Raw genomic sequence first — 24,342 nt, 5'->3', positions numbered from 1 at the left:
TCCGTAGAGGTGAACAGGAAGATGTCAAAGGGTTTGTAAGCATGAGACCCTGTCCTGGGAGTCTCCTACTAATTATGTCCCCCTTCTTTAGCAGGAAAGAAAATGAGCACAGAGGTGGACTTCACTATTTTGTGGGAAATAGAGAGGGATTAACCTATACTGTAAGCCTCTTGGGAGAAAATCCTTGGGGAAAGAGGACTGGAACCACACCGCTGGTTGAAACGATGCTTGCTTACAGGGATTTTAATGGCTGGTTCCAATCCTTTGAAGTCCAAGTTGATCAGCTCAATATACAAATGCAGGGGAAGATATGATCCTGGGCTAGTATTTCAGACTGTCATAAAAAGCAAACAGACAGCCAATGACCCCAGTTCCAAATGGAGATGATTAAGAAAGAGAACAAAACAGAACATCAACTGAGTGGCTGACTATAATGAAAGGCAGATAAATTGGACTGTTCAGACAACAAAATCACCAAGTACTTCATATTTTGAAGGATTAAAATTTTGGAATAGTGCTCTCTTAAGCAGCATACAGTCACCACTCCATGGTCTTTGTCCTTGCTAACACAGTCTCAAAACAAATTAAAAAAACCCAAAGGAATACAACCTAGAAATTTGCAGTACCAGAATCTCTTTTTCTTATTGATTAGTTTCCAGTGGTGCAGTCTTCTATTTTCTCTGCAGCTAAAGTGTGATATTGAACTGCAGGATTCTAGAAGCTTCTAATAAGCTCCGGGCTGCCGATGGAGGCCCTGTCTCTATCAGACATTTGATCGCTGTTACTTGGACCCGAGAGGTAAATAAGTATGTTCGCAGCCTCTCTACCATAGCCCTCCAACCTGCTGATCTCACTCTGCTCCCTGCTCATGGGCTTTCCTCACCGGGCCAGATAAAGGTTCATTCAATTTTCTCAGGTCAAGACAAGTCCTAAAAGGGAATGCATTTCAGGATGAAGTGACAGGAAAAAGATGTGAGCTATTAAATGTACTCCTGCCCCCTGCTTGGGATTCAGCAGGAGAAATTAAGGGACTGACCTTGCCACATTACTTTGAGTATCTTCACATGGGCAGAAGAATAATTAATTCCTCATTGAAGACTCTGCCCTATGTGGACAAATTTTGCAAATGATAGGTAGCTGATTCTTTTGGTTACTGAAAGTGACTCAGCCAGTAATAGTTAATGCTCATGAAAGACCTATTCTGCCTTACTCAAGAAGAGAAGGGTCCAAAAATGACTACATTTTAATGGCTATATAAAGACCACATGGTTCAAGGTTGAAAGCCATGTCTCTGAGACGTTGTCATTTGATAAACTGAACCATGGAGGTGATCCACGAGTACTAATCCACAAATACTAAGAGCTAGAAGTGAAAGAGTAGCTTCGGGAGGGGCCTGGATCCTCCTCATTTAGAAGAGCCTCAGTTGGGGTTGGGGATTTGGCTCAGTGGTAGAGCGCTTGCCTAGCAACCGCAAGGCCCTGGGTTCGGTCCCCAGCTCCGAAAAAAAAGAAAAAAAAAAAAAAAAAAGAAGAGCCTCAGTTGAAACATCAATCGGATTTAAAAGTAATACCCAACCACCAAGAATAGGAAAAGTGTCCTTTTCTCCCCTTTCCCAATATTCCATCCTGCTTAAAAACAAACATAAGCCCCAACCCTGCTACTACTGAGAACAATTTGGTATGGAGACACAGTAAAGCAGGCCCTCTCTCAGTAAGGGCATTGTAAGCAATAGAGTCATGGTTTCTAGAACATTCTCTTCACATGGTTCTTCCTTGAGTTAAAATGCAGAGACTTTAAAAAAATTAACAACTAAGGCAAAACAATTATAGTCAAATTTTCATCTTTGAGTTCTCGGCTAATGTTGAGTCAGAAGGAGGAATCTCAGCGCTTCAGGCTGAGCTGACCATGAGGATACAAAGAACAGATTCTATCCTCAGCCATAGATACATTGTATCTCTGCTTGGAGGGACAAAGCTACAGAGACAGTTGCCAGTCTGACACAGCCATGTGTCACTGTTCAGCTATGGCTGACTCAAATTTCTGAGAAGAGACCCGGGGGACAGAGTCAAGTGAACATTTTGTACCATGGAGGGAAGACTGGACAAGCGCAGCTCTCTTTTCAAATATTTGCGTTTGACAGTTGTTGCTACTTCTCCTTGTTCAAGGTGATCATGTGGGATGATGTAACGACTCTCACTAGGGTAACTGTAGGTAAGCTTGGGAGGAAATGATGTCACATGTAGTTAATCTTTTCCCCCAAACTCCTGCTCTGTCATCCACCCAATCTCCATTTAAAACCTAGAGTTTTACATTCATTTTTGTTGTGACTTGATTCTGATTCTGAGCCAAAAAAAAAAAAAAAAAAAAAAAAAAAAAAAGACTATGAGTGCAGTGAGGCCAGATCTAATTAATCCACAGAGAATGGGTTTCAATGGGATACACATGTGTCCATCTCCTAGAGGGGGCTGGTCCAAGCTAGTTCAAGAGAGCACAGACTGCAGCACACTTTATAAAATGGTACCTTTCAACGGAGGCATGGATGGCGAGCATCCATTGTGAGCTGCTGTTCAGTATTTGAGCGCATTACCCGCTGCAGGCAGAAGGCAAACACATCACAGAGGCTTCAAACACCTTACCTGAGCCATCTGTCTCTCCAGCTTTGATCGGGGAATATCATCAAAGTAGTTTTCATTTCTTCTCCTCCTTGCATCGCCCTGCATGATAATGTGAGGGACGTCTAGGGAGCCACCAGTGGTGTAAGTGCTTTGGCTAAGTGATGGAGACAACTGAGGAGGAGTGTGATTACCACTGGGTTCCTGAATGGAAATACATCATGAAATAAATACCATGCTCTTTGTGGCTAGCCTTTGGTTTCAAAAATTGTGAAATACGAAACACAACAAGCTATGGGGGTGGGGTGGGGTAGGGTGGGAGTGGTTTTCACTCATCCACTGGGATCGCAAACAGTCTCCTGTTTAATCCTATTTAACGGTGTGATCAAGTCAATACTCCTGCCTCCTGGATGATTTCAGGTCCAAGTATTTAAAGTATAATCAGGTGTCATTTTTTTTAAAACCCAATACCCAGGTAGATGATCTCAGGAAAGGGTACCCTAACTATCACATATTGACCAGGGAAGGAACTGTGGGCAGCTCATCCTCACTGGGGTGGATGTGCCGTTACAAGAAGCTAACATGGGACCAGATGGGTCTTGACCTTCTCTCAAAGTGTGGTGGGACAATAGGGCTGGGAAGTTGGACACAGTATGGCAACATAGCATGTCACGCGACGTACAGACTGCAGAGCAATGCGTATAATGACAGAGGATGCTTTTCAACAGCAAAGACAACTCTAGCTGCAAACTGGCCGAAAGCAAGGAGGGACAGCAGTGGCCAGGCCTCGGGATTCACAAGCCACAAGAGGGCTGGAATCATCAGATTCGGCAGGCCACATCTTCCCCTGACTTCCTTTGGCAGCATTAGACCCATTTTTTTTTTTTTTTTGCTTGACTTTCCCCTGTCTTTAATTTGTTATTTCTCTAATTTTTTTCTTGGGAGTCAGGTTGAGAGGTTCGGAAAGGAAAGGCCAGGGAGCAGACTGGAATTTTCCATTCCTCTGAAGAGGCTTCTCAGCGTAATTACACTGATGGTGCTTGAAGTCCTCCTGTCCTTTCCCAGAGTAAGAGGGGGGCAAGATAATAATCCCTTTCTAGCCTAATTTTTCTAATTTTTTGGAGGACCCCTCTTTTAGGGAGTCATAGATACGAGTCTTCTGCTTTCCTTCTACCCCAACTCCTGAAGTTGCCTACATGTATCCTAGCATATCCCCCCCCCCCCCCCGCCCCAGTACTCAGTTCTTCCTGGCTCCCAAGGGAGCACCCCATGAATTCCTGCATCTCATGGTCTCTGCTTATTTTCCTCTTCAAAGCTGAATCAGACTCATGATCCTAGAAGCTTCTGTCCTGTCCTGCTCCCAGCCGATGTTTACTGAAGTCACCTCTGAGGGCTGTTTATTTCCCTAGGAGCATGTGCACAGAGGAATGAGCCATCCTCATCATTTGTGGCTACCTTCTCTGACATTTGAGATGGGAACATGATGCAAAAAGCTCAGGAGTAAACACAGAGCTGAGCTTGTTGAGGAAACCTTGTTTTTCCAATGGACTTTAGAAGAGAGAAAGGAAGGGAGGCTACACTCTACGTCTTTACCATCTTGCCAGGGAATCGACTCTACACTTCTTTTTGCCTCTTCTTTCTTGCTTTTCTTATTTGTTTTACATCTTACAGTTTTTCTCTAGTTCTTACACCCCCTCCCCCCTGTTTCTGAAATATAGCTGAAGGAACCAATTGGAGTTTACTAAATAAACATCTAAAGCCTATAGTCTAAATATTTTGAAGTGAGTAAAATGGTCATTTCTCATCTCTCGAAAAACAGAAGACCCTGAGGTTAATTTTAAATTGATTTTTACTTAACTGTGGTCCTTGATCGATTTCTTTTTCTGTGGGTTTGAGGAGTCTGACAGAAAACTCATTTCCTTTCTCTTGGGAGTGAGAAACTACAGACGAAGGGAGGTGGGTCTTTAAAGGGTGGTGGCTAGTTAAACTGAATTCTTTCACAATGCATTTCTAAGTCCCTGAATTATATATTGAGAAAACCAAACACAATCAAAAGGGAGATTGTTTTCTATACAGATTAGGCAAGAGATGAGGAACCAGCCTGTTTCCTCTTCCCCTGTTTACGTCACCCTATCTCACAACATACTTTTCAAGGAGAATGTAAGAGAGAAAAATGGATGTGGTGGTACTTACCCTGAGGGTGATGGACCGAGGGGGCTTCTGTGGAGGGTCCTCGTGCAGTCTGTCTCCCAGAGATGCCAAAATGCGCTTCCTGTGGCCAATCAAACTGATTTTTAAAACCTGAAACGACATGTATCGGAGTCAACTCTTTTGTTTGAGGGGAAAGAGGAAATTGCATATGCACTACAACACAAACAACACAAAGAGGTTTATGCAACATTAATTAGCCCTACCCTGTGACAGACTGGGAATCAAATTTGGTCTAGACAGGTTGGCGGGAGTAACAGACAGAAATGCCCAGGTAGAGAAAGCAGAGAGGGCCCAAGAGTTCTACTTGGCCATTGGCCATGAAATCCCCTTGAAAACCACAAACTAACTCTTACCATGGATAGTCCAAAAACTCTGAATTCCTAATGCTCTTAGAATAAGGAGCTCCCTCCTAGCCACATGCGTAAGCCTGGTGAGGTCTGTCCCTCGACATCCATACCCTTGCCTTCCTCCCTTCCACACAGGACTCTCATTTATACAGGCCGGATTGACTATGCCTGTAAACCTGAACGAGCGCACGCACGCACGCACGCACGCACGCACGCACGCACGCACGCACGCACACACTCATCTTCACTTGGGGGTCTTTACACTCTCTCCATCTGCCCTCATCCCCTTCCACTCTGCTCCAGCATCTGCCTGGGGATTTTCAGGTAACTACATTTCTTTCTGTTGCTCAAATGTTGTCTTCCGAGGAAGAGTTTCTCCTACCTCTTCACTGAAACTGCCATACCACGGGCCCTACAATCTCTACCCGGCCACTCTTTAAAAAAAGTTCTTGGGGCTGGGGATTTAGCTCAGTGGTAGAGCGCTTACCTAGGAAGCGCAAGGCCCTGGGTTCGGTCCCCAGCTCCGAAAAAAAGAACCAAAAAAAAAAAAAAAGTTCTTTGACATGACTTTGTTGAAATAGTTGTGTTTATGCACCAACCCTTCCCATATGCGCTCCCTAAGAGCAGGGCACCGGGACTCTTTTCCCACTGTTATTTGTGCAATGGCCAAAGCAAGCCCTGATACAAGGGATGGAGGGGAAGGGAGGGCAAGGGGGAAGGGGAAGGAGGGGGGATGGGGAAGGGGAAAGGGGGAAGGAGGATGGGTGAGAGGGGAAGGAGAGGGGGAGGGGAAGGAGAGGGGGAGACTCCATGAACGGGGAAACAATGGGTACGAATGTGGAGGACTGAAGTAGGCAAGTCAGGGTTAGAACAGGTGGTGGTGCCTTCAAGGACAGTACTGCACAGACATCTGTGGAGGGGAAATCAAAGGAGCCCAGGTTCCCAGTTCTGTCTTTTAACACTTGACAGCCATTCCCTTCCTCCGTCCCTATCTGGAAGGGCTTCTCACCTGACCGATGAACTGTGTGTGGCTTAGCGAAACTCAGTTACTTACCCGTGAGCCCTTGCGTGAAGACTGTGTGATCTGAATCAGGTTTGTTTGATTCTCAAGCTTGATTTACTCAAAGGAAAATGCCAGGGAGCTAAGCGCACATCTCCAAACACCACTTTTTAAACCAATAAATTCTGACTATGTTTAGAAATAGGTTTTCCCTCTTCTGCGTCTGTGTGTGGCCCAGGATGCAACAACTCTTGACACATGCCTCGTCTCTAGCTATGTAGGTTATTTTTCCATTTCTATCAAGTTTCACAGAAGAGGAGCTGAAATTTATTATATACATATATACATATATATATAATAAATATACACATACATATATAAAATATATATTATGCTACTTTGAATTTTTCCTACCTGCTACCCATTGGTCATTTGGTCATTTTGCCCAAACTGATTGGGTTTAAGGTTTTTAAAAATGCTTATTTATTTTTTTTTTCATATGTGTGTGTATGGGCATACGGGGGCCATGTCACACATCCGAGGTTAAAGGATAACTTGCCACAGTTGATTTTCTCCTTCTACCATGTGGACCCAGGGGATTGAACTCAGGATGTGAGGTTTGGCAGCAAGCCCCTTTACATGTCAAGCCATCTTGCCGGGCCCTCAGTTAGGTTTTTAAACAGCTTTTATGTCGCATTCCTCTTACAGGATGAAAAACTAACCAAGTTGAGTGCCGGCACAACCTGCCCCATAGCCCTGGGTTGTTCTTAAATAAGCTGGCATTTCCCCAGGCTGAGTCTGCAAGTGTGACTGGACCAACCAAGCCTCTCTCCCAGCAAATCAGTCCGCCTGGACAGTCACCCACTTTATTACGACTGCCTAAGACTTGTGGAAAAACCACGGCTCAGAATATGCCAGGAATCCACCAACCGTGGCTGTTGGTTTGAACAGGATGCTGTTTTCTGCTTGCACTGTTTCCCCTTGAGATGCTCTTTTCCCGTATGCCCGATGGAAGGCTGCTCTCTTAGGTGCAGCATGAATAGAAATATATGCACGAAACAAAGGTGCACAGTGACTGTGAAAATCTTTTAATTCTGCTGTGGCGGATAGTTCAAATCCCTTTAGCCTTGGGAGACTGGTTTGGATGATTTCTCCCTAAGTTCCTTATCTTCTAGTTGTCCATGCAGGGGCCCATCTGCCAGCCTTCTGCCCACTCATGTAGCCTGGCACTATCTTTCTGCATTTCTATTAGCCAGGCTCGGCACTTCCCTGTACGGAAGAGCAGAGGGATTTCATTGTATCCTCCTTGCAAATTATGAATATGCTAATGAAGGGTAGTTCTGTGCTCATAGCTCTCAGGCGATGTTACCTATCGGAGCCAAAGAAATGTCCTTATACTCCTGTATTGTTTCATCTTCTAAGCATCAAGATCAAAGATCCCTCCGTCTCAGAAAATATAAAAGACCAACCTTTTCCAAAGACATTTTGCAAGTCTAAACACACTACATTTTATTTTGTGTTATTTTATGTGAGCAGCTTTTTTTTTTAAACCTGCATGTGTATCTGTGGATCACTTGCACACCTGGTACCCAAGGACACCAGAAGAAGATCAGATCTCCTGGATTGAGATTTACAGATGGTTGTGAACTATGATGTGGATGCTGGGATTTGAACTCATGACCTCTGGAAGGGCGGCCAGTGCTCTTAACCACTGCACCATCTCTCCAGCCCCTCCTATTCCCCTTTATTCTCAGTCTCTGTTGCTTGGCCGAAAGCTGCTACTGGATGTTATTCCTGCTTGCCCTAAAATCCCAACTTCTTTTGTCCCCTGCAGGTGACTGGACCCCAGTACTTATGCCGCTATGTTGGGGATACTCTAGAGCTTTCATACCTACTGACTAGCGTTCGTGGTACTGGAAGGTATTTTGCACACTGTGAGAGAGAAAGGTGATGTTAAAGAATATTCTTTGGGTATCCTTAATAAAGATACTCAATTTTTTTTCCCCGAAAAACAAACAAAACCACAACTGCTGTGACTCAATGCTTGCATTTGGTTTCTTCTCTCAAACTCAAGTTTGGGACAAGTGACCTGACTCCTGTGATCTCAGTATTCCACTAATCACATGAGGAGACATTGTTGGCAAGGAGGACAATGATCATCAGAAGGATAAAGAGGGGAGTTGTGATGCTGGGTATAGAGGCACACACTAGTAACTTCTGTACTCCAGAGGGAAGGGCAGGAGAATCACTCTAGCCTGGTCTATGTCGTGAATTCTAGCCTCTAGGCCAGATAAGGCTATGTAGGCTCCCCCATACTCCCCTCTCTCTCATTCACTCAGCGAGAGAGGGAGAGGGAGAGGGAGGGGGAGGGGGAGGGGGAGGGGGAGGGAGGAAGTTGTACCAAGAGCTGGCATACTGCCTAGAGCTTTCACTCCCTACTGACTAGTGTTCATGGCACTGGAAGACACTCTGCACGCTACCAGAGAGAAAGGCAAACACCAGCCCAGCTACAAACCCTTCAATCTACAATGATAACCTGCCTGTAAGATGCGCTGGTGCCATAGGGGCACAAAGATTGTGGGAGTCACCAACCAATGTTTGATGGGATTTCAGGTCCACTCTAGGAGATGGAACCTATCCCTGATATTGCTCAGGTGGCCAAGAACATAAGACTAGATAGACCTGGGACCTAGGAGAAAACCAAATACTAATATCCCACTAAAGGAATATAGTAATAATACGACCCCTAATGGTCTTCTGCTGTACTTAAAGATCAGTATCTCGCTCAGCTATCATCAGAGAAACTTCCTTCTACAGAAAATGGAATAAACACAGAAGCCCACAGCTGGACAATGTATAGAGAGCGAGAGACCTTGGGACACTCAGTCCTAAAAGGAAAGTCTCTATCAAATCCCTCCTTCTCGGGGCTCCGGGAATCTTGCAGAAGAGGAGGCAGAGGGATTGTAAGAGACCTAAGCGATGGAGGGAAGACACCAAGGAAACAAGGCTCTCTAAACACAGCAGGATAGTGGTGCACAGACAGCTCCCAGAGACTGTGGCAGCAGGCACATGGCCTGCACAACTATAAGCCAGATGGGGTCCAAGCACTAAGAGGGGAAATGGACACAAGCCCTCATCCCTATCAGACGCCACCTCCAATTGGTAATGGCTCACAAATGAAACATTAGTCTTCGCTAATGGAATCTCACCAGGTATACAAACTGCTCTTAAGGCCAGGCCCCATGCCCAGCAGTAGACGGCTAAGACAAAATGAAGTCAGTGGCATTGGGGGGGGGGTTCTTCATCTTCTAATGCTTTGCCAGGGATTCCCAACTTCTCATGTCTTTTGTGTGTATATTATGGTTTCTGGTTCTGTGTTTTAACAGGGTTTCTGTGGGTCTCTGCATCTACATGTGTGTCTTGAGCTTTTTTTCCTTTTGCTCTTTTTCTTCTGTTTGTTCTGGCCTATTCTCTCTCTCTCTCTTTTTTTTTTTTGAAAATTTCCATCTAATTTCATTTTATTATTATTAATTATTTTAGTTGCCTGTGTGTATCCTAATAAGAGAGGGAAAGAGAGAAGAAATATTCAGGTGGATGGGATACTGGGGAGGATCTGGGATGAGAACCCATAGTCAGAATATAGTGTATTAAAATTTTACTTTCAATTTAAAATGAAGAGCCAGCACATGGAAGATTGCACCTACGCCATGCATTTGCTCCAGTGAACGGGACCCCGAGGAGGCATAGAAATCTTGACCAAGAAGCATGCAGACATGGCCATGTCCACAGTGCTAACCAAAGAGGCTAGGACTTGGTAGGAAGAGCTTTGAGGGCGCTCTCATCGACGTGATGTATCTGGTGGAAAAGCCTCGGCTCCGTACTAGTCCTATTTTATAAGAACGCATACTCTTAGATCCACACTGCCTGGTCTCCAGCAGGAGGTTTTCTCTATGCTGCAGCTTGAGATTGCCTTCTCCATAGAACAACCAAGAAGAGACTTGGTAGACAGGCAGATAACAAACGGCTAAATTCAGGATGGCCATTTATGATAAGGACGTGCGAATAACCTTATTATTTTTATTTTTTAAAGAATTATCCCATGTCACTGGAGACACAATAGCTACAATTTATTGAGCACTATAGTCTGGTCTCCTATATTATCTGTGCTAGAAAGTATGCCAAACGTACGACGTATGTGCACGAATGCCTCATCTAATCCTTAAGGTAACCTAAGCATTCCCATTTTCATGATGCCAAACTTGAGACTCAGAAACTTGTGGGCCGTGCTGCCCACAGGTGTCAAGTCTGGAGCTGTCCATCACTGCTCACTCAGGATTGACTGATCGCCAAGCTCCTCCTCCTACTCCTCTTCCTACTGTCCCCTCCCACACCCTCTGTCCTCACCCGTGCTGTGATTATATTTAAGAGGAGGTTTCTCCTATTGGGTCTCCACCATCTGAAAGCATTAGAACAACCCACGTCTCCTAGTAGTCTTGAAACCTACGGCCCATACGGCAAGAGCATACCGTAGATGGACCAAGGACAGAAAGACCTCATGACTGAAGATTCAAATCAAATTAGCTAATATCAGGGTAATAGAGAAGGCAGATAGCTTTCAGCTTCAAAACGCTCAGGTTAATCAAAAGAAATCCATATGGCAGAGCAATTACAGACTGTTCTGAAGGAAGACTGTCAAAAGACCGAGGCAACCTGGTCTAACTTGAGTGTGGATAGCTTTCGTCTTTGTAACTGGGGCTCTAAAGTGGTGGAATTCTGGGCACCAGTGATCTGCAACCCAACCCTCTTTTTAAAGCCTGGAGCAGTATTTGTGTGTTAGAGAAGAATTTCACAGCATTTTCAATACCACTTCGGTGAATGTTATTTTGAACCCAATAAAAGGAGAAGACGAACAAATGGAGATAATACTGGGCATTTGTTTAAGACATTGAGACAATTCAGTTAAAAATTAACAACATATTAGGGGTTTTTGTCACAAATCATTTGGAGGATACCAGAGGGAAACTAAACTTACAGAGCTTCAAAGCTGAAAAGAAGGGGGCACAAAGAGCTAAACTGTCAAACCAGTCCTGAAGAAAAAAATTGCTATCTACAAGAGCATGAGAAAATGGTTCTGACTGCAGAGTAACCTGGACCCAGAGGATACAGATCTAGACAGATAAGGAATAAAAGGAAGGAAGGGAGAAAGGATCAAGGATCATCACGTGTTTTAAAGATGGTTTGTACTGTACTTGTCATTGTGTCCATGGCGAGGACATACTGTTTAAGCCACATGGGCCTCTAGGAGTTTCCTACAGTGTCAATTAAAGAGGACAGCCTCAGAAACTCTGTCCCATGTCTGGGCAATAAGAGAATACCTGTGCTGGGTGGTAATGCTATCTTATTATGGCTCTGCTATATTATTATGGCAATGCTATATTATTATACAATATATTGTATTATACATTATGTCAGATCCAAAACCTTTTATATATGAAAATTCTGCCAGCCAGCCAGTATGATGACATTCCCCTTGTACTGAACAGAATGAGAATATATGTCAAAGTGAAGCTGGAAGTTGGTGTAGTTAGACTCTGTCCTTATAAAATTAATGTGCTATAAATTAAGCATGTTCAATTTAATGCGGTACAAATTCAGCACTTCATCTTCATTTTAAAAATTAAACAATGTTTTGATTATAATAACAGTACACCATGAATACTCAATGAAATACACCAAAAAACAAGACTATAAGTTATCCATAAGCTAGGGACGTTTAGCCATACACACCACATTGCACCAAGTATTGTCAGATACCGGGGAAGTTCGGAGAGAGCATCCTTCACGGTAGACATGTTGTAAGTTCATCCTTCACCTTGATAGTGATATTTAGTACCAAAGCCATAGAGCCTCTCTATGTATACAAGTCCGAACAGACATTCAAAGTGACCCAGTGTGCTGGTTCACAGAAGCGTTTCATAACTCCATAACTGCTCCCTTGTTGCCATTTCTTTCCTAAGTATCAAGTACTCCACGTGCTTCATAACACATGCTTACCCAACAGTTTCCATCTTCATTGTCTTTTTGAGTAGACACAGTAGAGAAAATATTAATTCGAGCTGCAAGAATTCACGTGAGTCACAGGGAGAAGCCATGTGGCAAGAGTCTGTCTCCACGTTCTGCTGAAATCTCAGTCCACTCACTGTTGGCTGGACCCAGTCCTCCAGGGAAATCGCAAAGACACATCACGTTCTTCAATATCATGTGTGTCTGCTGTGCTTTGGGATTCGGGTTCACTGGACAGGTGTGAAGAACATGAAGCCTGAAATCATGCATGCAGCAATGCTGGGTGAGTGGGCAGTCCACCGTCGGGGTGTGTGTGTGTGTGTGTGTGTGTGTGTGTGTGTGTGTGTGTGTGTGTTGTAGTTTCTGGAGGGGAGGAAAAGACTTCTTTCTGCATTTGGACCTTTCTTGTCCATTGTCTGGGTAAGCTGTCCTCTACATCCTTCCTAGATATTTCCTAGCTCAAGGGAGAATAGCTCGCATGCAAGTCTACAGGACTCTGTTTCTTGACTGGCCACTTCCAACCAAGTGCCAAGCGTGCTGAAGAGGGCTGCTATGCATAAGGGCCAAGGATGGCTCATGGGTGGACGTTCAAGTGTCCTATTCTCATGTACAGAAGTAAGGTTGAGATTAAATGAGATAGTACCCCCTACACACATACACATAAAACTTCCCACCTAGGAGGACTGAGGCAAATGTGCTCGAGCATCCCACGGATCCAGAGATTCTTATTTGAACTTGAAACCATTTGGTGACTCTGACATTTTCTCTCATGACGACTCAGACTTTCAATAACACACATCTGGAAGAGTGTGAGTGTGTCGGGGACCGAGGGACCTCTGAAGCAGAAGGTCATGACATTTGATTCTGGCTTGTTTTCTTAACTACTTGACCTTTTACACCTTGGAGATGTGATATAAAGGGGACAATAATAATTGTACTCAACAAACATTGACTGGATGTCTGGCATATGTAATCACCATGTTATATAATTTGCGAGCCACAATGAAAATAAATTATGCAAGTTTTTAGGACACTAAATATGAGGTGAGAAAAGTACAAAGTATATGTGTGTGTAGCTATCCATAGTATACCTCAGAACTATCCATCCATCCATCCATCCATCCATCCATCCATCCATCCATCCATCCATCTAAATGTTTATGTCTACCTACTCTTCCCAGCCTAAAACAGATTCCAGAGGATTGGCTGAGGATGACTAAGAAGCCGCTGTAGAGATTCAGGAGCATTCTGCTCTGCTATAATTTTCCCTTAAGTATAACAGAAACTTAAAACTTTCCTTTCTTCTCCTTAAATAACCCTAGTAGCAATCTTTCGAGTGTTGTCATTGTTGCTTCGGTGTGCTATTGTGGATTTCTCTGGGTAGATTTTAAGTCAGAATGATGCCTTTCACGTCTCCAACCTTCTCCCAGTATTTCCTTGTTTCCCGTATGCACACCTCTGCGTGTTCTAAAACATGCTTGCTTCTCTGTTCCAAGAGAATCTTGCAAAGATGAAATCAAGACCCAACTAAAACTCCTTCACCTTGGATTATATAGACCATATTTCTGAACTTCCCTGGTCTGTCACTTTCTCTGTCTCCCTTTCTCTGTCTCTCTGTCTCTGTCTCTGTCTCTGTCTTTCTCTCTCTCTCTCTCTCTCTCTCTCACACACACACACACACACACACACACACACACACACACACACCCCTCCTACCTAATATATCTTAGACTCTTGGAAATCACATACAGTATCCCATCTCTGCACCTTACAGTCTTTCACAGCATCTCGTACACAAGTACACCAGAACCCTAAGGTTTCAATTCTGCTCTCTTTCAAGGTGGACTGATGAAGCAGGCAAGAAAAGATAAACTAACAAATAGGAAAAGAAAGGTGCACCCATTACCTTATCTCTCCTCCTTTCTACTCTCAAGAATTTCTACTCTTCCGTTTTGACACCTTAGTTTCCATGTAGTCTTATCACAGGAAGAGAGGCAAACCTCCCTTACCTCTCACTGTTCTAATTCCTCTTGACTTTCGCTCTTTCCTCTACAAAACCTGAACTCTATTTTCCTTGTTTATTACCTTTCAAAATAATACCTATTAACTACACAAGAAAATGGCCCCCAGAATCAACTAATCAAGGCTCATAGAGGCTCACAGAGACCGAGCCAACAATCAGGGAGCCTGTTTGGGTCTGACCTACGTCCTCTGCATATTTGTTTTGGTTGTGTAGCTTGGTGTTCTTGTGGGTGTTCTTGTCCTAACAGTGGGAGCAAGGGGCTGTCTCTTCCTTCTGCTTTTGGGACTCCACCCCCCACCCCCAACTGGGACCTCATCCAGTCTTAATATGAGGGAATGTGCCTAGTCTTATTACAACTTGTTATGCCATGTTTGGTTGTTATTCCTGGGAAGCCCACCCATTTCTGAAGTGAAAGGAGGAGGGTATGGATCTGGGGGAGAGGGGAGGTGTTGGGGAAGGGACTAGGAGGAGAGGAGGAAGGGGAAACTGTGGTTGAGATGTAATATATAAGAGAAAAATAAAGAAGCAAAAACTATTAAGTAGCTGCCTGTCTTAGGGTCTTAATGCTGTGAACAGACACAATGACCAATGTAAGCTTTATAAGGGACAACATTTAATTGGGGCTGGCTTACAGGTTCAGAGGTTCTGTCCATTATCATCAAGGCAGGAACATGGCAGCATCCAGGCAGGCATGGTGCAGGAGGAGCTGAGCTCTACATCTTCACCCGAAGGAAGCCAGGAACAGATTGAACTTCCCCAGGCAGCTAGGAGGAGGGTCTCCAAGCCCACCCCTACAGTGACACACTTCTTCCAACAAGGCCAAACCTTCTAATGCTACTCCCTGGGCCAAGCATATGCAAGCCATCATACTGTCCAATATTAGTTTGTAGGACAGACACCTAAAAACCACAACTCTGTTAACCTGCAGGAAGAAAAGGAGTTCCAGACTACACAGCTCTGGAAAGAGCAAAGGGCAGTATAGAAGAGAGAGCAAGAACACTGTGCTTCTAAATACAGACTGGCTCAATAAACAGGAAATACTGATTATGGGGAAATGTAATAATCTTTTCATAGAAAGAGAGACCTAATGGTATAATTGCCTCTGAGCATTTAAGGGTTTTGGAGGTACAAAGCCTTCTTTGTAATCAATGAGAATCTTAGGTTTATTTGTAAAGCACTCTGAAATACCTCTTGATGAAGGTACCAATTTTATGATTATATTTTACCATAAACATTATTCCAGAAGATGAAGAGAAACCCACAACAAACCAACCAATCAGTTTCCAATTTCCCTGTAAGTTACTTTTAAGTACAGCTTGCCCCAAGTTAGGGTTTCATTGGAAAAACTGGATTGCATTGCTCAGGCCCAACACAGGAAAGACTTGTTTAAAAAGAAGATGGGCAAGCAAAGATGGTGGCCGCCGCTGCTAGCCGAGTGGTCAGTGCAAAGCTGGGGCTGCGTGAGATTCACATTCATTCTCATGTCAGCGTTGCCTGGGCAGCTAGGGTGTGAGGAATTTCATCCAGCAACTGTATGCTGAGCTGAAGAAGGCGTACCCCGACCTGCCCATTCTAATCTGAGAACGTTCGGAGGTGCAGCCCAAGCTCTGGGCCCGCTTTAATGTATCTCTGAACAATCTGAGTGCTGATGAGGCAACCAGAGACATGAAGCAGGTGCTAAGTGGCAAAGCCTGAAGTGTGTCCGCTGAGGACCATGAGCAAGCCCACCAGAACCTACTAGACTGAAGACGATGTGGGGAAATGTGCTATTATTGTCCTTATAAAGCTTACGCTGTACAAAAAGAAAGAGGAGGAGGAGGAGGGGGATGAGGAGGAGGAAGAGGAAGAGGAGGAGGAGGGGGAGGGAGGTGGAGGAGGAGGAGGAGGAAGAAGAAGAGGAAGAGGAAGAGGAAGAAGAAGAAGAAGAACAACAACAACACCAAGACCAAGACCAAGACCAAGACCAAGACCAAGACCAAGACCAAGACCAAGACCAAGACCAAGACCAAGACCAAGACCAAGAAGATGGGCGATGTTGTCATGCTCCAAGCTGGAAGCTGTCTTGGGGATGCAGTGATGTTGGTGCGCTAATGGCATTTGAAAGCTAAGCTGCACTTTTATTAATGCACAAAATGCCCCGTGTCTGATGAAACAGGGCAGCCATTGCTTTGCTTCAATTTGCTACGGACATGAGAGCTTTACAGCTACCTGGGGTGTTTTCCAACTTGTTGGGATCAATTGTATTGCATGGTTGACTGTCTCAGTTGAAAATACAATTACTGTCACCAGAGTCTGGGGGTATAGATTTACAAAGAACAAAATGAACAAAATGTGAGGCTGCACCCCTGCCTGCGAAGAGCAGCTTTTAGGAGAAACTGAATTTTTAAGAGACAATCGAGGAGCGGTTTATTCAATTCTTGGCTTTGGAATGGCCTTTTTTGCTGCCTGTCTTCTCATTGTTCAGTCACCTGAGTGGGGTATATAACACCTCCCATCAAGGTCAGAGAGTGAAAGGGGGCAATGAACTCAATCCTGTAAATTCTCTTTCTTGTCGGCAGCTCTGATAAGAATCTGTTGTAGGAGGGGTTAAAAATATATCTATCTAATGCTAGCTAAAATTAAGGTTCTCAAAACACATCCCTGGATTGTACTTAGTCCATACATGACTGACTGTATGTGAGGATTAGACACCATATTTCAGCTCATATATGTTGGGGGAAAGAATGTTGAGGGTTTTTAAAATGTGCTTTGAGTAGATGTCATCAGTTTCAAGGACACGTTCAGGAATGGGAAAGGACCCCTGGGTAGTGACAGTGAAAACTTGCTTATAATTTCCTTTCTTGCATCATTCTCACTGTCACCCAACACCATTCCCTAACTCCTGGAGAGGCACACAATAGCAAAAACCAGGGAACCACTAACTAAACAGCCATTGGAATGACTAAAGTTTAAATATGGCAGACAACGCCCAGTGCCGGTAAACCGGGGACCCCACATACTGACAGTTGGAATATGAAGGATGACAGTTGTTTTGGGGGACAAAAAATATGTAGCAGGAGAAATGGAAACAACTTCACACAGAGACTTGTAATAAACATCTAAATGACATTCCTAGCGGCTTAGAACTGGAAACAGGTTCAGTGCCTGGTGGTGTAGTTGCCTGGTGTAGAGATGGGGGCAGCCACTGATCTCCAGCAGGCATGTTAAACTTTTTGGTGATGTTCAGTGTTCTAAAATTGGACGGTTGGCAATTGGTCAGCTGAGCATGTTTACTGAAATGTGTTGAAATGCGTAGTTAAATGGGTGATTTTTTTTTTATGATCCGTAATTAAGTTGCTTGCTAAAAGCTGTTAGAGGAAAAACTACTGAGAGCGCTGGTGAGATGGCTCAGCTGTCAAAGCCTGGGCTCAAAACGAGAACATAAGAAAAAGATACACTGGCAGAGTGCGTACGGTATTCAGAAAGTATAGTATAAATGAGGCCATTTCTCAAAGATACAATTCAGGCTGCTCCAGAGAGACCCCTGTAATTCTAGAGTACGCCACTTATCTGCTGGATAAAATACAAGCTACTCTACGTTCACTGCATCTTAAGCGAATTAAGGGAACTGTGACTTACAGGGTGGCTTTGTGCTAGGAACCTGTGCTGTTTAGCTGGAGGCTAATGGATGGTGAGAATGTTTTTTGTTATGTGTGTGCAGTAAATTGGCACTGATGACTCACATATGGGCATATTTCTGGGGATGCTAATCCTCTAAGCCGGTGTACTTTGGTTAAAAAAAATGCTTATTCTCTCTAGGTGTGGTGGGTGTAGTTTTGAAGGGTGTGATGATTGCTGAGGCCAATGTGGGTTCTCTTTGTAGGGTTACGGTGGTGCTAATGAGGTGGTCCTCCAGTCCTAGGACAGAGTAAATAGAGTCGCTGTGGCTCTTTAGTCCAGAAAAAGCCATTGGGAGAGGACAGAAAACTGACTGCAATCTGATCCATCTAAACAAAGAAAGTGCATGTCAGGAGGTGGAGGGAGGCAGTGGTAAAGCTTGTGAGAACAGCCAGCCTGGTCAGTGTTGCTGGTTAAGAGAGACCCAGTGTGGAATAAGCAAGCTCACTGGCAACTTGGGGCAGCCTCTCTCCCCTAAGGCAGAGGGACTATTTCATCAAGGATCAGATTGATCCCAGCCCAGTGACTCCCCCACCCCCAGAAATTCCTTTCCTACTATGTTCACCATGCTAGCAAGAAGCGTCGTGAAACCAGGCTTCTGGATACCAGAAGCTAGGAAAGGACACATTGAAGACAAGCTGTGCTGGAGGCTTTGGTCCCGGTCTGCAATCCTCCTACCACACACTGACAGACTAGAAGGCATGGCATGTCCTTGTTCTCTCTTCAATCAAATGAAACCGACGCCCCTGAGGCATAGGCTCTTCATGGAGGACAGAGTAATTAAGAGCAGGTCTTGGAGTCATGGTGACTTGGGTGTGAGTCATGGTTCTGATACTAAGGATATACGATTTTTAGCTGTTTAACTCCTCTCAGCATTATTCAAGTTCATCCACAAGGAAGGTGACAAAAAGTAGCACTGATTTCTTAGCAGGGTGCCTAAGAACTTGGCAGACTATAACATCAGTGTTTTGATTAAGCCGAACTGGAAGAGCTAGGCCTACTCCTTGAACTTGGTGGGTTCACTAATGTGAAGACACAACCAGCCCACAGCAACATTGTGGCTGGCCCTGGCCCTGTTCCCTGCCAGCCATTCTGTATCAACAGCCATTCTCCTTTCAAGACTTCAGCGGTCTCATTAGAAATAAGTTTGGCTGAACTACATTAATTTCCTTCTTCTTTTGGACAGGGTTATTAGTATGAGGTTGACAGACCGAGAACATCAGGAGAGGTTGACAGACTGAGAGCATCAGAGATGTAGCGTCTTTGCTCCCAATAAAGCATTTAATGAAGTCTCACATTCTCTGGAACATGGTGGGCTCCGTGAGTGAAAAATCAAGTGAATTCACGGCTGGGTGTACAGCTCCATCCAAGAGGTTTGATGGATGGCTCTGTCACAACCAGTAGAGGGACTGCTGATTGAATGTCACAAGGCTGTGGCCCCGGATTTTGCTTCACTCAATATTTTTTTTTATTAATGGCATCAAAGTAGACATAAGAGGAACGCTTATCAGATTTTTTTTTCAATGACACAAAACTGTGAAGGATATTTAATATGGTAATAGGTCAATACAAAAGTCAAAATCCCCTCAACACGTAAGAAGGTAGAGCTGGGACCAGGGCAATGCAAATGGAGAATGACATTTATGCTCCAGAGGGAGTCGCTGTGCAGGGTGGAAATGGGAAGGGTGGGCCTCTGCCAACAATGAAAAGAAATACCTGGTTTCCAGTTGGACACAGGAAGAGGCTTAGAGGAAGGTACAAAAGCAAGGGTCACAGACATAGATGATATTATAAGACATCTTGTTTACATCATTAGTTCAGCCTGATGAGGCTGCTAATTATCTGACACTTGAGGAATGGATACATCCATCCTCAGGAGCCTGAGGGGCGGTGTCGGGGGATATTGCTGTCCACGGTCCTGATTTCCAGAATGCGCTCTCTTCCTATTCCTCAGCGCACACTGCTGACATTTCTCCCAGCATTCCGTGGGGCTTAGGGGAGACAGTTTAAAAGAAATACCTAGCACTGCGCCTGCCTTCCCTCCTGCCCCGCTCCCGTCCCCATTCTGATCAAAAGTTGTTGCTTCCCTGAGAGTCTCACGTAGCTGTAAACTGGGTGCTTGCCTTGTGAATTAACACTTTCTGTGTGAGTGGATGAATACTACATACAGCCTGTTCTGAATCCTCCCAAGTTTATCCCCAAATAAAACACCCCAGAAATGAGTCTGTCGGTCTGTCTTTCTCTGCTTATTACCTTCCAAGACGCTTCCTGCCAAAACAGGAGGCTTTGGCCAGGAGAAGGTAGAGGGATGTTTGAGAACAATCTGGAATTCACATCTGTCAGTAATGAGACCCGGATAATTAAAACTTCTCAAAAATGAAGGCAATTTTCTGGGGCTGCATTAATAGTTCAGGGATGCATATTTACATGAGAAAATCTCAATTACCTTTAGATAATTAGGTAGTGTGTTAAGTAACTTCACTATAATGATATGCACTTGGAATCCATGGAAATTTCATTTAATTCAATTATTTAATTAGTTCGTACTATGGTTTAAATGTTCCTGGGTGTCACTGGAGCCCTTCTTACAACCCTTTCTGAAGATGCATTCCTATTTCTTCCTCTCTTGTCTAGGGGCAGCATTTTCCTGGATATCTGGAGTACTGCACTGCATCCGAGTTGGGCCCCTCGGGAAGACCATTTGTCTCTGGGCCACAGTGCTGCAACAAAGAATAGTAAGGACTCTGAAGTATTCTGGGAGACTGCCCTTGCTTTGGTAAATAAATTCTCAGGAGCAGCTGGTTGTCACCGTTGCCTGTACTAAAAGCAATGGCTGACATCAGTGATATAAAATTCTAGCTTACAGAGGTTCTACGGCAGTAGGCGGTCCTCGGGTGGGGGGAAGGAGGCAGCCCCTTTTATTTTTCTTCCCTTCTTTGCCTAGGCTTAGGCCAGCCATGATTTGTCAAGCTGGAGAATGGAGTCGTTATAAAGATGGAAGGAAGGCCACTGGCTGCTGACAGTGCTGGTTCCATTTTGGTGGGAGAGGCGGCCAGCTGTGACAAGTGATTGGGTTGATGTGTGGTGGGTAAGCTAAGAATCTCCATTGCCCGCTGTCTCATTAATAAGTGGAGGGAAGGCATCATGGAGGGGAGGTGGGGCTGCTTTGAAGGCTAACACACTTCATCTACCACCAAGGGTGACAATTCCCTCATGCTCACTCTTTAGACAAGGTCTCACTATGTAGATTTGGCTGGTCTGGAACTTGCTGAGTAGACCAGGCTGGCCATGAACTCAAAGACCTTCTTGGGCTCCTGAGGGCTGGATTAAAGGTATGCGCCATCACCCCAGCTTCCTTCAGGTTCTCAGTGACTCAGTGGACTTCCTCCTGAGTCTCCTTTCTGGAATGACCTTTATCCCTTCTTACTCCGAGGAACCTCTAGATGCCTTTGGGTATTTCACGAGCAGGTTCAAATAGTGCTTCTGTGAGGAATGAAACCTGTTATCAATGCCCTTTGCCATCCGCCCCCTACCTGTCATAGGTGGTACTGCGGCGGACAGTGTCCTGGTTTCTTTTTTGAGGTTTGAACCTTCTGGAAGGCAGAAATGAGCCTTATTTACACCGTATTCCTACCTTAAACCACAGTAGAAGGCTGCTTAAAACCAAAACATACAAAACCAACGAAATCTCAAAGCAGCAGAACTTTTGAGCAACTCTATCATATCAGTCGAGTTGCGTGAAAAAATACATAGAACACAGCTGCGCATATTTAATTTGTATGACTTGGTGAATTTGGGCATAAACAGGTCTTGGTGAAATCAGCATCACAACCAATGATGTGAACATATTCACCGCCTCCCAAAGTTTTCCTCTGTCCCCAAAAGCGTTTCCCTTTTGGGTGGTACAGAATCCTAGCAAGAACTACCTGCTTAGCATATTTTAGGTATGCAATATGGCACTGTCGGAGACAGGAGCCACACTGTATGGTACATCTCTAGAACTTGCTTGCTTTGTGCAGCCGACGCTTTGTGCCTCATGACCGCCCCATCTGAATCTCCCCATCTCAACCAGTTTCTGGCAACCTCTACTTCCATTAGCTGAACTATTTTAGATCCTACATGCAAGTGAGATCGCGTGGCACTTGCCATCTTGCCTAGCTTATTTTATTAAGTGTAATGTCCTCCACACTAACCTAGGTTTTTTTTTTTTGTGCAGATGCAGGATGCTCTTCTGTTTGAAGGGTGGAAAAAACACCCCATTGTGTACACAAATGGACACTTCAAAATCTTATTTGCAGATGGGCATAGAGGTCATTTCCACACCCTGGCTATCTTGACCACTGCCTCAGTGATTAGAGTAGGGCCGGTGCCCGTTCCAGACCTCGATTAAAACCTTTTAACTACCCAGAAGTAAGACTGCTGGATCGAATGGGTTTCCTGTGTTTAATATATGTTTATCCTAAGGAATATGTAAGATTGCATCAGCCTGTGAGCTTACTGGCCAAACTTACGATTCCGACACGGACAACGTGAGAAAGAGAAGCATCGGTTTCTAAGAAGTAGTGGCTGGATTATCACACGGTAAAGCAATAGCCCCCACTTGCCAGTACAGCCAATGACAGTTTGCAAGTTTCCAATGAAAATAATTCAATGCACACTGATGTAGCGTTTGATTTTAAAAGATGAAGTCCGACATCCGATTGTCCCTAAACTCATCAGCTACATGCCTTCCACAGTGAGACGACTTACTCACCGTTCACTTTGGGACAATAGTGACAGTGGGTTGCACAGAACAACAACATAGGAAGAAAAGTTGGTGATTTATGCTTGCATTGTCATAGAGTAACACTTCATGGAGCTTACTGCTAATTAATTAGTGGCATTCACACACTGGGCGCTGAACGTCAATGAAAGGTTTGGTTAGCAATGAGAAGGCCACAGGGCGCATACCACATTACTGACCATAGCATTTTTACCATCCAGGCTTAAAATCATCTGAAACTCAAGTAATTCGTGACTCTTGGTCAAGAATTTAAACCCCAAAGTTCACTTCTAAAATATGAATTACGTGTGTGTGTGTGTGTGTGTGTGTGTGTGTGTGCACGCACACACAGGTGCCCTTTGAGGATAGAAGGGGGTGTTTGATCCCTTGGCACTGGAGTTGTGGGCAGTTGGGAGACACAGGACATAGGTGCTGGGAATCGATCCTCTGGTAGGGCAGCAAGTGCTGGAAACCACTGAGTCATCTCCCCAGCCCTGCAATCTCAACTCTTTAAAGAATTTACTACCATTATTCTGAGATAAATGGCTCTCAGATTTTAATTCTTTGAGATGAGCGTGGCTTCCTCTCCATAGCATTTTTTTTGGCGTCTTTTTATATTTAGCTTTCTCTCTGATCAGGCTTCATTAAAAATGATATTTCTATCTCATGAACATGACACAATGTGTTGAAGGCTTCCTGTGAGAAAACCACAGGAAGACAAAGAAATCCTTGCAGGAGCCTTAGCTGGACTGTCTCTCCAGAAAGGCTGCCTAGGAGAAAGGCTAATTAAGCAGGCCGGGGTGGGGGAGGTGCTACGCCTTCCAAATACAACTCTTAAGACACAAGCATTATTAATACGTGCTGGTACTTGGAGGCTTACATAAGTATGGCTTCTTTCTTGTTTCCTTAAAAAAAAGACTATATTTGAGCAAAACAAAAACTGAATAATTTAAATCATGAATTTGAGATTTAAAAATATTTCTTCATCTAGTTAGGGATTAAATAAAGTGTAATATAACACACACACACACACACATATATATATGTATGTATGTATGTACGTATGTATGTTCTATAGGTATTTGCAAAATCTCTAGTGAAGCTGAAAAAGACTATCTGGATATTGGAATGCAGCACAACATGCGTTTATGGGTTTTTTTTTCCTTTTCTTTTACTGTCATCTTTCTCTTTCTTCCAATATAAAATAGCTTAAAATAAAGAGTGATCTTTAGCATCAGAACCTGTTCGAAAGGCTCGTCTGGTGCAACAGCTTACTGCCTCACTATAAACAAGGTCAGAGAGACATGTGTCTCTGGTTACTTTGCACTGACTGACAAGCAATTTGTCAGGAAGCTGAAGGAGCTGAACTGATCGATAAGACCATAGGATAAACTGGTTTTGTCTGATTGGCTCTGTTTACTTGATGATTAAATTATCATTCCTGAAGTTTTCTTTTTTTTTAACTGACTTTTGAATGAGACAGACTTTCCATTAAGTGCTTATTATTTGAGCCCACTTTCCTTAAGTTAAAAAGGAAAGGGGTTGGGGTGGGGTGGGGGGAGGCGGCTTTCACAAGCTTCATCAAGTATCACCTGACCCTTAGTCACTGCAGGCCTGCACCTCAGGACGTGGGGTAGCTTCTTGTTGCTATACTTCTTGGTCCAATG

General features: G+C 44.2%; 1 protein-coding gene and 1 pseudogene across 16 annotated transcripts in view; one reads left to right on the top strand and one right to left on the bottom strand.

The window, feature by feature from the left end:
* Positions 1-24,342, bottom strand: part of Anks1b (ankyrin repeat and sterile alpha motif domain containing 1B) — a 1,165,946-nt gene that overhangs the window by 72,817 nt on the left and 1,068,787 nt on the right. For 13 of the 16 annotated variants that reach the window (NM_001414940.1, NM_001271371.3, XM_087557137.1 and 10 more), the window contains 2 exons: positions 4,806-4,913; positions 2,637-2,816 (listed from right to left, as the gene is read on the bottom strand). In NM_001414940.1, coding sequence (NP_001401869.1) covers positions 2,637-2,816; positions 4,806-4,913 — 288 coding nt within the window. The remainder of the gene's footprint in view (positions 1-2,636; positions 2,817-4,805; positions 4,914-24,342) is intronic. The other 3 variants (XM_087557145.1, XM_087557146.1, XM_087557136.1) reach the window with 1 other exon arrangement.
* On the top strand, positions 15,668-15,951 carry Ndufa2-ps4 (NADH:ubiquinone oxidoreductase subunit A2, pseudogene 4; annotated as a pseudogene).

The sequence above is a fragment of the Rattus norvegicus genome, chromosome 7 (assembly GCF_021556685.1).
Source record: "Rattus norvegicus strain SHRSP/BbbUtx chromosome 7, alternate assembly SHRSP_T2T, whole genome shotgun sequence".
Classification (NCBI taxonomy): Eukaryota; Metazoa; Chordata; class Mammalia; order Rodentia; family Muridae; genus Rattus; species Rattus norvegicus.
Note: the sequence above shows the minus strand (reverse complement) of the source record. Positions and strands in the feature narration are given on the sequence as shown.